Below are 14,414 nucleotides of genomic sequence, written 5' to 3' on the forward strand. Positions count from 1 at the left end.
GCTACAGATTGTATGCCCTAAATACTTAGCAAATGTCAGTATAAATGTCCAGAGTAGTACTGAGAAGATGGGTGAAGCTGGCTAAGGATGAAAGTAAGTTTCTTCATCCAAGTCACATTGGGCTGGGGAGAAAGGATTGGGCACCTGGCACGTGTCATTTCTTTACTATCTGCTGATTGCAGCTGACAGGTCTTAAAGCCCATCCTTCCTCCTTTGTTGGCCAATAGAGTTGCTCACCCATCAGTTGTGTATATTCCATTGCTATAAGTCACTGTGAATACTAACACGATTCTTACAAATAAGAGATCCTTTCAAAACCCGTGTATATTTCTATGCTTGATCCCAGCCTGCTGCGTTTTAATCCCATCTCTTCCCTTTTGTGTTTATTTAGCACTTCTGTTTGGTGGTGACACTAATCCTGCTCATCCTAAACACATAGGAAGTATTGATCCCACCTGTAATGTGGCTGATGTGGTGAAAGGTAAGGAGACCAATATAATGTTATCATTCGTAGTTCAAATAGGATCGTGGTTTATTTGACGCAGCTTGGCTATAAGGTCATGTTGCTGAGTTGTCTGCTGATTCATCAGACCACTCCGGGCCCAAGCCACTTGATCCAAATATGAAGTGTTCTTTCTAGGCAGTTCAGGAAAAGATGCATAATTCGTAATGCTCAAAATGTGAGTTTCTACTTCATTGATTAGGGTTTTACTTGTTCTATCTCAAACAGTAAACATTTAAGTAAGATTCTAAGTTTTGATTACCACCATTATCTGAAAATTTCAGAGAATGCAAATCCTTATTATAAAATTAGGTTGAATTTGCAAGTCTATAAAATTTCAACGTCTTTCTTATGTACAACCCTGGTTTTGGAATCTATGTTGCATGCGAGCTTCATGAGTTCACTGGACATCAAGCTAGACACAGTCCCAGTAGCCTCAGGGTGGAACTGAGCCCTGTATCCTTAAGTCCCCGGTACTCCAGCACTTTGAATTAGAACAGCGGTTTCCTCATTATTCATTTAAGATAAATGCTATTTCTAGGAAGCCTTCCTGGTTGTGAGTGATCCACCAGGTCCCTGCACGTCTTCAGTACTATGGTCACTCTGTACAGCCTCGGATCCCCAAACTGTCCCCTTTGCTGATCATATCTCCTACTATAGCCCTCATCTCCCTCCTCTAAACACTCACCTTACAAGATTTCATGACCACAACTCTACCTAGTCTTCATCAAGGATCTTTGTTGTTCTTCAGTAGCCATAGCAAAGGAAAACCTATGCAATTTGTTTACTCTGGGCACTCCTAAACCCCGGGAGGAGGACCCAGGCCCATTGGTCTTAGCTCAGCCTAGAATCGTCGAGCTACCCTGGCCTCTGTTTAGTTAGAAAACATTTACTGACATTGTTTCATTTATAAAGTGAATAGGCCCAGCCTCAACTCCCTAAGAATCATCCTATAGGTTGTTCTCTCACAAGATAGCTCTGTGGTTGATCATAACCTCTGCAAACCTCCAGGGGGAAAGGGGAAAGGATCGGCCGTATCACAGCTTTTATGATCATTAGGCCCTAGCCCAGTGCTTTTTATGAATCAGAAAAGTGGATTCAGGCAATTGACCACCTCTTCAAGAAAAAAGCACAATATAGAAAGCAAAAATATACTATAATATATTGCATGTGTGCCTTTTCTCTTGAACTATAACCAATTCGAGGTCAGGGTTTGTGTCTTGTATGTGTTTTGTAACTTGCATAGTGCCTGTTTAAATGATTAATATGTATTGCTTGGTTTGATACATTTTAAACCTTCTGATGATTTACTTTTAAAAAACAGCTTTATTGAGATATAATTTTCATACCATAAAATTCACCCATTTAAAGTGCACAATTCAGCGGTTTTTAGTATATTCACAGAGTTGTGCAACCATCACAACAGCCCAATTTTAGAACATTTTCATCACCTCAGAAAGAAACCCTCTACCCATTAGCAATCACTCCCTACTAGGACCCCTCTCTTCAGCCCTAGGCAACCATTCATCTACTTTCTGTCTCTAAGATAGATTTTCCTATTCTGGACATTTCATATAAATAAAATCATACCATATGTGGTCTTTAGTGACTGGCCTCTTTCACTTAGTGTAGTGTTTTCAAGGGTCATCCATGTCGTTACATCTATTAGTATTTCATTCCTTTTTATGGCTGAAAAATATTACATTATATGGCTATAACATATTTTATTTACCTATTCATCAGCTGATGGGCATTTGGGTTAGCCGGGTTACCTTGGACATGTTAAGTAACCTCTTTGGGCCTCAGTTTCTTCATTTGTAAAATGATGCCATTGGTAACTCAGCTATATCATGGGGTTAAATGAGTTTATATAGGTAGAGCCCCTAAAGTATTGCTAGCACACAGGAAAGGCTGTAGACAGATTTATTAGCAGTAGGTAGTCTTTAGGTGTCAGGCAAGTCATTTGGCTTCTCATTTATGCCATCGATTATATAGTGGTTTGGTGCCTTTACTTTTGTTTCCGGCATAAATTATAAAGTACTTAAAAAGTCATTTCAGATTTTTATAGGACAATTGAAGATTTGAACACTGGATATTTGACATTAAAGAAATAGTGGTAATTTTTTTAGGTGTGATATTGATACATGGTTATGTTTTTGTAAAGGAGTCCTAGCTTTGAGAGAGGTATTTAAAAATATTTACCCACAGGATATGAAATGACATGTGGGATTTGCTCCAAAATTACACAGAGGGAGAGGAGTGAAAAAGACTGGGCATATGTTGATGGGCACATGGGGATTCGTTATCTAGGGTGTCCCAAAAGTCTCCACACAAAGGAAAACTTTTGTAAAATTTTGTAATGAATATTTTGTAAATAAAGGTACATTTAGCTACAATTTCCCATTTTCCCTGTGTATGGCAACTTTTGGGACACCCTGTACTATGCTCTGTGCTTTGGTATGTATTTGAAATTCTTCATGATAAAGTTTTTAAAACACTCATTTTTATCATCTTGTTATTTCTTCACAAATAAAGTCTTTCATTAATTTTTAGGGAGATTTTAACCAAGAACTAGTACAACTAGATAAGTAGCAGGGAGTTTTATGAAACTGTTACCCCTTCTGTAGAACAGAGAGATTAAGCACTGCTAACATGCAGTCAAAGGCACCGTGGGAGAGTGTGAGGAGGAGTCTTCTGTGCCTTGATGCTTATGGTGAAAAGAATCTATTGTTTTATGGCACTTACTGTCTGTATTGTTCTTACTGTATTTAGTATATATTACCTGGTCTTGTCATTATTTGTACTTAAGTCGATCTCTGTAACTGGGGTATAAATTTCTAAAGGTCTGGAATTACTCTTATATACTTTTACATCACTTCTCTTAGTGATACCAGTTTCATACCAAAAACTAGCTGAAGATTATTATATGCAGAATAATTCGATGCATATTTAAAAGAAAAAACCCTGAAAGTTTATGCCTGCAGTTTACCTCATAGCCTCCGATTTTCTTTGATCCTTTTATTCATAATTTTGACCATAGGCCACAGTCCCTTCCTTTCTCCTCCCTCTTCTTGTCCTCACCCACAGCTTTATCTTCACTTTCTCCTGCCCTTTTAAAACTTTACACCTAGTAGCGTATTGTGAACAAAGTTCACCGCATCCTCTCATTTAATTATTCCTACCACTTGTTTGGCATGACTGAAGCTTCGATTCCTGGTGAAACCCTATCCAATGATAGTCACTCCCCATGCCCTTCTGCGACTCAGAATTCCACTTCCCCTAGCACACACGGGCACACACACGCATCCTAATCCCACAACTCATGGGGTGAGCAAGAAGGACTGGCATGCTCCCCATTCCTTACTGCCTCAAGCCATGTTTTTCATCTCTTAACAGCATCTTCCCTTAAGGATAAAAGCAGTCAAGGTGGTTTCAGATTCTGAAAGTGCATAAACACTGTAAAGCATCATCCACATAATTGACTTTTCTGGGGCCCTTCATTCCCTTCATAAATCGTGCATGCTGATACCCACAGCACACTAAATACTCTTAGCTTGTACATATTTTCTAGAATGCTTTGGTACTTCTGCTTCCACCTGGTGATGCGTATGCTGACTAAGGGTCGCTTATTTGTACCCAAGCCATTGGTGTAAGTCTGCGGTTCCCAACCCCCAGGCTGCAGCCCGGTACCAGTTCGTGGCCTGTTAGGAACTGAGCTGCTCATCACCACCTGAACGCCGCCACCACCACCTTCTGTGGAAAAATTGTTTTCCATGAAACTTAGGAACCAGGCTGCACAGCAGGAGGTGAGTGGCGAGCCAGCCGCGCTCCCCATCGGTCACATCACCACCTGAGCTCCGCCCCCATCCCCCACCACAGTGGAAAAATTGTCTTCCATGAAGCCGGTCCCTGGTGCCAAAAAGGTTGGGGACCGCTGGTGTAAGTTATACTACCTGTTGTGACTACATAATTTATTTAAATGTTATATAAACTGAAGAAATATAAGTACAAAAAAGAGACTTATTTCCATTAAAAGACCCAATAGAGGAACGTCTCTTAAAAATGTAACAAAATTACTGTGAGCAAGAAAACAATCAGATCACAGGGAAGCACAGAGTAAAAATATTACAAGAAAAATTCATACTCAGGTTGCTTTCCAAGTATCTTTAAGTTTATTACACTTGAAAGAAGTTGGAATTCATAGAGGTATGTGGTATCATTTATCCAAGAAAGACGACCCGGAACCCCAAACTGATCCATATTCAAAGAAAAGGCTTTGACCTTATATGAAAAGATTGATGTAGGAATAAATTATATATTGAAATGTGCATTTTAAGTTAATGTTTATGATAGTAATCCCATTTTATGCTTTCCCACTTTATCCAACATTTTTGTTAATCATCCAACCTCTGTTCCCAGTTGGGACAGTTAAGAGACTAATACCATATTACCAAAATAATAAAAGTGCTCATTGAAGAAAACTTAGCAAATGTGGGAAAAGAGAGAAGAGAATAAAAATTACCTGTTTTATAACCCAGTGAGAACATTGTTTTATACATTTGAACTTATACCAGATTTACAGATCAGTGTACAATTGCAAATATTATGAATAATCTTTGTGTCTGTGAAATCCATAGTATTTGTGTATTTCCCTATGTCCAGCATTCATGCTCATCACACACAACCTTCTTGGATGCCAGAATTCACTACCTGACAGTAGGAGCCTCTCTCCTGCCCTCTGTATCAATATTGTTGGAGTCTTTCCTATGTCTGACCTGTGATACTCATAATCTGTACATTCAAATGGTCTTTCCAGCCAAGTATATATAATCTTTTTTCCTCACTGGGAGGAGATTGGCCTTAAATCAGTGACTACCATGGCAAAATGGGCTGGGCAACCTAGAAGGAAACCTGAAAGTCTCTTTTCTCCCTGTAGACGAAAGCAAATTTTAACAGTCAGCTTTCTGTTTCATTTCCTATGGCCCTCCTCTTAATTCTCTTGAGTGTCAGAATACCTAAGCAGAAGCTCTTTCTAGCTTAAAATAAGACTGAGAGAATAAACAAGGCAGAAAGTGCCAGAGATCAAAAGGCCTGAAAATTCTTCCATGTCTTCTAGCTAAAAGGCACTGAAGTTTCCATCCCCAAATGCCCCAGGAGCAACAATCAGAAAGTCTCAAGAGGCCCAGGCCTGTCAGCTTCCTGTTACTCCCAATGAGTCTTACTGCTCCCTCCTCCTTTGTAGAGTAGTTGGTATTTTTGCACCAGCTTTTTACCTTCTCCCATTATCCTCCGAGATTTCTCAGTTAATCTTCTAACTCAGCATATCTATAACTAATATTTTTTCCTTCCTTTTGTTTTAAGAAGCCTCATATAAAGAGAATAAGGGTTCTGGGTTTTAATGACAGCTCTGCTAGTGATTTTCTCAGCCGTGAAGATCCTACATGGTTTAAGCATAGTCAGATGTCCAGCCCAAATGACCCTGTGTGCACATGTATACACGTGCTTATGCATGTACACATGTGTGTATTTTACAGCCTTAATAAGCCTTAACAAACGAACACTGATCCCATCCTTAGATCTCTTGAGACAGACTACAGAAAACTTCTATATAGAAGGCTAGGGACAATATTTTTTTTTTGACTAGACAGTTGTATCAATGTGTAAAAGTGGGGTGCATCTTGCATAGCATTAATTGAACGTGCAAAACACTGAAGCATGCCTCCTTGCTGCTTATTTAGCACATTAATATCTACCTTTACACATCTGCAAATTACAGACTCTAGGCAGTGAATGCTAGAATTAGTGTTGTAAAATAGGTCCTATTTTCCTTTGGGAGGTACCTTCCATTGTGACCCTTTTCCCTCCTTTCTTTGTAAGAAACTAGGAAATAAAATGGAAAATCCTGTGGTAAGATCCTTTTAAAGGTACAAACTTAAATACTCGGTACAAAAGTCAGCTCTCACAGCGATGTTAAGTTGCCTGTGTTGTTCCTACATGCTATTATTACTTAGCATAATAGCATGCAAATGGTATCCTCAGAGTGTGGCATTATTCTGGTTCAGAAATAATGTCTTATGCTCTCACTTGGACTCTTCAGGTTGCAAGTCACAGAAACCCACTCACGCTAGCTCAAGAAATAGACTTTTTTTCTTTTTCTCGAGACAGGATCTGGCTCTGTTGCCCGGGCTAGAGTGCAGCGGCCTCATCACAGCTTACTGCAACCTCAAACTCCTGTGCCCAAGTGAACCTCCTGCCTCAGCCCCTGCCGGTAGCTGGGACTACAGGTGTGCACCACCATGCCTGGCTAATTTTTCTATTTTTTTTTTTTTTTACAGACAGGGTCTCGCTTTTGCTCAGGCTGATCTCAAACTCCTGGCCTCAAGCGATCCTCCTACCTCAGCCTCCTGAAGTGCTAGGAGTACAGGTGTGAGCCACCACACACAAACAAGAAACAGATTTATTAAAGGAACCTAGTAGGTCCCATGGTAATCCAAGGACAGGAAGCACTTTACAGTTGGAGCTATAGAAATTGGAATTGGGAAGCAGAAAACAAGGTTGTTTTCTGTGTATCTTTGCAACTGGAGTTGCCAAGTCACAGCCTCCCCTCCATTCTCTGCCTGTTACATTTACCTTTTTCTGTCTGTCCAATGGCTGACTTGGGCACTCTATGCTTGCCATGATAATTCTCAGTGTACCCCTTTGGCTTCTGCCCTGCCTGATCATCCTGAGTGTCTTGATCCTAAATTCCTAAAAGATGAATTTAATTGGCTCAGTTCATCTTTTTTTTTTTTTTTTTTTTTTGCCTACGACCATAAGTTTTAGGATTCTTGTCAGCCTAGAGATTGGTTGCCCTTATGTTAGATGTTACACCCCCACTTATCCAGTCTGCTGTGGTTTGGAGGGTGAAGGAGGTTTTTTTTTTTTAATTTGCTTAAAAAAAAACCTGGTGGTTCCCACTTGAGATGGGTTTTGGATAAGGAGGATGATGATAGACATGCCTTATTAGAATTGCTTTGAAACTTAAAAGGGTTTCTAAAAAGCAATGTGTCAGTTCCGGAAGTTGCTTCCTAAGGTAGTGTGTGATTCAGTGTGGTCTTTGCAGGCTTCCATGGTATACCGTGGCCATGGCCGAAAAGTGCAGAAGGTGATGGTGTAGCCTGTCAACCTCATCTTCGTAGGTCCTGGATTCAGGTATGGCTCTGTGAGCAAGTGAATATGCAGCTAGAAGGCTGTATCATTGGTTTTGATGAGCGTATGAACCTTGTATCAGATGAGGGACAAGAGATTCGTCGTAAAAGTCAAGAAAACAACTGGGTTGGATCATGCTAAAAGGAGGTGATAATATTCTGCTATAAAATGTCTCTGACTAGAAATAGAAATGATCAAGGAAGTGAGAAATTGTTGAGTTGGTAATAGCTTGTTGTTTTAGATGTCCTTTGTTGGGAGTATAGTTCTAAAACATTTGTTCATATTGTTTCAATTACCCTTATGTTATTACCAGATGACAATAAATGCTGTGGGATTGTTTTCATTAAAAAATTAAAAGCATATCAGCATTTTCCAATGCGTTATGGTCATTTATGTTTACCTTGTTCTGGCAGTGGCTTCTCACTTGAGCTTTATGTTTTTCTGTATTCTGTTTGACTCAAAGACCAGGGATCTTGGCACCTTCATTTTAATTTTTTCAGCACTTGTTCATCCTGGTCTAGCCTCTTACAAGATACTTGTAAACAAATGTTTGCATGTATTTGGGATAGAGGCTAATTAATATTTGATAGCAGAGTTCTGTGATAAATTTTGAATAGGAAAATCTTCTGATAAAAAATCTAATAAATAACCTCCATTATCTATTAAATTTTCCTGTGTGCTGTTTCTTAAAACGGATTCATGGCTAGATTACATTTGTTGGTCTGGTTGCTGTGTGAACCTTCACCCTACTCTATATGGCTTGGCCTTTTTAATTTTTAGTCTTATGTATGTACAGTTTGGGTATGTTAGCTTGGGGAAGTATGTATGTGCCACACCCACAGCTTTGTTAATTACTTTATGATCAACACCCTTGAAAACAGGTTCTTAAAACAATGAGTGTTACTTATATTCAGTAGCAATAATAATAATTTCCTTTTAAAGTTAGTAGTAAATACTGGCTCAAATATATTGCACATAAAAGTAATTTAGTAATTATCTTTTTTGAAATTTTGATTTCTAATTAAAAAAGTAGAGAAGTTTTATTAGAAATCTTATTATAAGTAGAATTTGCATTTTACTCTAGAAGTAAAGGAAATTTATAAGCCAATAGTTGAATTTTGGTTGTTATGGTGGTAGTTTTTTTTTAAAGCTTTTTCACTTTTCTGTTAAATTATTTTACTTAAACAGAAGTATCCTGTTTAAGTATATATGTGCTGTCATATACCTCAGTACCCCATGATCATTCACATCATGGGAGACACAGTGGCAGATTTTGTATGACCCAGACTTGACTTACCAGGTAAGTAGTCCCCAACTGTAGCTTCTCTTCAGAATTACCTGCTATGTTTTTAAAATATGGATTCTCAGGCCTCAACATTACAGCTGCTGCCTCAGGATCTCCAGGGTTCATTTCATAATCTATACCCATTTATCTAAGCTTGCCAATAAATGCTACACACAAACCAAGTTTGGGAATCACTCTAGGCCTCTAGTTCTCAGTCTAACCAAAAAGAACACCTCCCATCACTGTAACTGATTTCATGTTGAGAACTTTATCATGGGCCAGAGGACTGTCCATTTAACAAATGCTCACTAAGTGTATTTTGTGTCCAAGGCATTATGACATGCTGTGGGAATTTATAAAGATGCATATCAATATAGATATTACCATTAACATCCCGAAAATGCTTTTGGCTGGCAGGTGTATGAGAATCTACGTTGTGATGACTTGAGTTTTTCGAGGATCATCATGCAATTCTTAATTATAGCATCGATACACTTTGTACTGATGCTTAAAAATTTCTTATTCACATGTGGTTTTAGGAACCATACTGGGTCTTCGAGTTTTGAGTTGGCTGCTTCTTTCTGGGCTCCACCATCTTTCACAGGTTAAATCTGTGCCCCACTTTTTCTTGACAATGCCGTCATAATCATGCTACTGGGTAAACTAATACCTTGAGGAATTAGCATATTTAGTGGGTGTAGGTTATTTTCCTGTTTCATAGTGAATGGAAGAGCAATGTTTAAACATCTTTTTTTACATACCTGGAGAATTTGTTTTGTGGAGATGTATTGGCTTTATATATAGATAACGAAGCGTTGTCTTTAGATTTCAGTATTTGTGGCCTTGGAAGTTCATGGTCGCTTTGTGCTATCACGTCACTAGGTGGAGATATAGCATTGTTTGGTGCTGTAGCCAAAGCAAAAGGAGTGAGTCTTGATTTCTCTTCTTTCGACAAAAGTACTTTATAGATATTTAATGAGATTTATTATGCCCTAGGAAAAAACTTGTAAATTTAGTATAATTCTAAATTTTAACTTTCTTTTTTTCAGAGTTGAAATCCAGTCCTACTTTAGTGTCTATTTTCATACTGATCAACTTAAAAAATTTTTTCTCCTCTTACTACTGTTTCCTTTTTGCTATCCCTCATTATTTCATCTTGTCAGAGTTAGTCTAATGTCTCTACCTTTGGTTTTTATAGCAGTTCAATTTTAAAAGTTTAATAAAATAATCAGAATTTTACTCTGAGGTCAAATAATAGATAAAATTTTAGTCTGGTAGCAATATGAAGTAAATGAACCAAAATTTATAATATGAACATACCCTAATCTTATCTTGTATTATTTTAGGTTAATAATGTCAAATTTTAACATATTTAAATTCTGTAGGGCTTATTTTTTCCCCTTTCTTCCTATCTTTCCTTCCCTCTTTCTCTCTCCTCTTGAATCTTAAACAAGTACATTATCTACTCCATGCACAGTATTGATGTGGGGAATATAAAAGAAGTAGGAGTCTGTCTACAGAGAGCTGATACCCTGTCGAGAACATTGCAAATGTGCCCCTGAAGCATTTTAACATAATTTGAATCTCTAATCTTTAGAAATTGTAAAGGTGAAACTTTAAAAATAAATCTCGCTTTGGCAAACAGTCTGACAGTTCCTCAAATGTTTGAATGCAGAGTCACCATATGATCCAGCAGTCTTCCACTCCTAGGTATATACCCAAGAGAAATGAAAGCACATTCACTATGACATGAATGTTCATAGCAGCATTATTCATGATAGCCCAAAGTGGACAACCCAATGTCTATCAGCTTATGAGTGGATAAAGAGAGTATGGTGTATTTGTACAATGGAATATTATTCAGCAATAAAAAGGAGTGTACTGATAACATGCTACATCATAGATCACCCTTGAAAACATAATAAGCGAAAGAAGCCAGTCACAAAAGACCACATATTACAGTATTCCATTTATATGAAATGTTCAGAATAGCAAATCTATAGACATAAAGCAAATCCGTGGTTGCCTAGGACTGGGTGGAGGGGAATGACTGCTAATGGGTTTGGGGTTTTTTATAGTGATGAAAATGTTATAAACTTGATTGCAGTGACAAATGCACAACTCTGCAAATATACTAAAAACCGCTGAGTTGTATGTATGCTTTAAATGTGAAAATTGTATGAGAATTATATCTCAATGAAGTTTTTTAAAGTAAATTATCAAAAGGTTTAAAATTTATCAAACTAAGGAATATTGATTGACCATCTACACGGGCACTATACCAAGTTCTACATAAGTTACAAAACAAATGTTAAGACACAGATCCTGACCCTGACCTCAGATTGTTTACAGTTCAAGAGAAAAGGCACACATGCAATGTATCGTAGTGTACCTTTGCTTTCTGAATTTGTTCCTCATCTTCGAACCTCCTGAATTCCCTCTTCCAGCTATTTCTTGTAATGGTCCTGATCCTCTTGCCCTGTTTTTTATATTTCCCTTTTTAAAAGTGAACTGTTGCTCTTCAGACTTTGAAAAATATCAGCCCCAACCTGTTACCTTTTTAACTAACTTAAAGGACATTTTAAAGCAATAGCGGTGCCTCCAGTAACTTAAATTGGGTGACTCGTGAAAACCTATTCATTCAGCAAATACTTATTGATGTTTCATTCACAAGTAACTCTGGCAAATCATAAGACTGTTACCACTATTATTTTTAAAATTATAACAAATATCTTTTTACTACAATTTAGTCAGGTTGCATGGTGCTCAGGAGCATAGTCTTGAGTTCCAAGATTTTCATGAAAAACACCTTTTAGGAATATTTAAAAGTTAAATGTGTGTTTGGTATAGAGTTAGCTATATTGTCATTAGTATTTTGACCTTGTTGTGGTCATTAAAACTTTAAGGAAAGAGAAATTTTGTTTTAGTCGTAGTAATAGCCAAAAAGGGCTATTTTTTTAAAAGGTGGTAGATAATTAATTCTAAGTCCATCAGTTTAGACAGTTTATTTTATATGCATTTACATGCTTGCGACTATGTTATTAGTGCAGCAGCTCAACTTTTTTCTTTCTTTGCAGATGCATATGAAACAGCCAAGATGCTGTGTGAGCAGTATTACCTGGTAGCTCCAGAGCTGGAAGTTGAAGAATTCAATGGTAAAAGAAAAAGAATTTTAACTTTAAATACCAAGAAGCTGACTAAAAAACTATTATACCTGACCTGTATTTCAGTGAGATCCTAAAATTATACTGCTGTTCCATCTTTTATATCTTTTAAAAACTTCTTCTATACCTTTGGTCAACCAGGTATGTAATCGTAAGGAGTTTTTATACAGGACTGTGTAAAGTATTAGTGTATTTGAACCAAACTGGGTTCGTTTGCCGGCGCCCAAGAGAAAGCAGAACACCAAAGCACTGGGTTTTTGCAGTGAGAAATCTGCCTCCCTGAGCTGGGGATTGTAGCAGGTTTTATATAAAATTGAGAGGGTAATGAGGTATGATCTGATTGGATCTTGCAATGGAGTCACAACAAGGCTCAATCTGATTGGATCTTGGATCCTGCTGCATGCTGTCCGCTTCTTAATTAAGTCCCCACTCGTGGGTCCAAGTACTTGAGCACTTAGGTTCCGCCCATGATTGCACACTTGGTTCATCTGGGCATGCTCAGGTTACGTGACCTTCAATCTGGGGGTCCACGACAACTGCCAAACAACTCACAACTTGTTTACGTACAGGTTGAACCAGATTGGTCTGATGCAGTTAGTTAGACCCCAAAAGTTCTTGGAACAGAAGTAATCAGGTAGAAAATGCACAAAGTTATAATTAGGCAGTTCTCAAAATAACAGATGCAAGCAATCAATAAATATACGGAAAAATGTTTAACTTTACTAATCAAAGAAGTACAAACAAAAACACAGAGAAATGCCCTTTTTTGTCTTTCAAAATGACAATGACTAAAAAATTTTAATGCTTTGAATTTGTGCCCAGAAAAAATATTCTCTCAACACATACATTTCTTGTATAAGTTTTGGTATAGCCTTTCTCAAAAAGGTTAACAGTGTTCTTTCTCTGTGTGTGTGTTTGGAGGGTGAGCAAATTCGTGAACGTGTGGAAGTATTTCTAAAGGTTAGATTCCTAGACGAATGATTGAGTCTTAGGGTATGGGCATTTACAATTAAAGATAAACCAAATTTAAATAAACAAATTTAAGTAATTTAATTAAATTAGTGGTCATATTCTTTGGTCCAATAAATTAGAACATATAAGAAAATGGATTTATGTACAGTACAGATTTATGTATGAGAATGATGATCACAGTGGTTTTCTTACAGAGAAAGGTTAGAAAACAACCCAAGTTTTCAACAATAGAGGATTGTGTAAATAAATTGCAGTTCACCCGTAAGATAGACTACTATGCAGCCCATTAAAATAATGCTTTAAAAGAGTAACATGTGGGAAAAATTGAGATTTTTTAAAAATATAGGCTATGAAATTTTATAATAGTGCAAGTTCATTGGAAGATATTTTGAAGGATTTATACTACCAAAATACAAACAGCAGGCTCTTGGATAGTGGGGTTATAGCTGATTTTTATGTTAGTCACATGATTCTATATTTACATGTTACTTTTTATTTATGAATTGTGAAAGATACATGCTCATTGTGAAAATACAAATATAGAAGTGTGAGTAAAAGGTAAAAGTCACCGCTACTCTTTTAGTCCCACACAGAGCTTTGTTTTTTGCATAAATGGGGTTGAAACTATACATGTTCTATAACTTGTGTTTTTCACTTGATCTCAAAGATCTTTGCATGTATTAATCTCATTTAGAGATAATCCAGAGTATAGATTACCATAATTTATTTAACCATTTTCTTATGGGTATGCATTTAGGATTTCCAATTTTCCTATATTCCATATAATGAGCTATGAAAGGTATGTGCATGTGTTTGGAGGGTGAGAAAATTTGCAAACATGTGGAAGTATTTCTGTAGGTTAGATCCCTAGACATGGGATGACTGAGTCTTAGGTTGTGGGCATTTATAATTAAAGGTAAACCCAATTCCCTCTCAACAATATACCAAAAATGTATTTTTCTTATAATGAGATCAAAATGTGAAAAGGCTTCAGGCTTCTATTGAAGGACAATTGTCCCTCCATCCTACTCAAAGGTATGAAGTCAAAGCTGCTTTCAAGGTCTCTTGGGTTCTCTGAGAAGAGTTGTGCCACCATTTTGAATAAATACACAGCCAGAACCAAGTGGGCTTGGCTTGAATGCTCCTGATTAGAAGCATCTTAATATTCTATTTCTTCCTTCCTACTGGCTAGGGGGGACCCGACCTAACGGCCAGATTTATATTTGTCAAACAATAGAACTTAAGTCTGTAGGTAGTAACAAACTGCTCTTTTTCGTGGGTGGCAGCCTCCCTCAGCCTGAAG

General features: G+C 37.4%; 1 protein-coding gene and 1 pseudogene across 1 annotated transcript in view; both read left to right on the forward strand.

Moving 5' to 3' along the window:
- The first annotated feature begins 397 nt into the window (after positions 1–397).
- Positions 398–14,414, forward strand: part of PDK3 (pyruvate dehydrogenase kinase, isozyme 3) — a 29,476-nt gene continuing 15,459 nt past the window's right edge. Inside the window, exons 1-2 of the mRNA XM_012656347.1 lie at positions 398–481; positions 12,053–12,130. Of these exons, the coding sequence (XP_012511801.1) occupies positions 12,073–12,130 (58 nt within the window). The 5' untranslated portion in view covers positions 398–481; positions 12,053–12,072. The remainder of the gene's footprint in view (positions 482–12,052; positions 12,131–14,414) is intronic.
- On the forward strand, positions 7,611–7,872 carry LOC105819981 (annotated as a pseudogene).

The sequence above is a fragment of the Propithecus coquereli genome, unplaced genomic scaffold (assembly GCF_000956105.1).
Source record: "Propithecus coquereli isolate 6110/MARCELLA unplaced genomic scaffold, Pcoq_1.0 Scaffold50, whole genome shotgun sequence".
Lineage (NCBI taxonomy): Eukaryota > Metazoa > Chordata > Mammalia > Primates > Indriidae > Propithecus > Propithecus coquereli.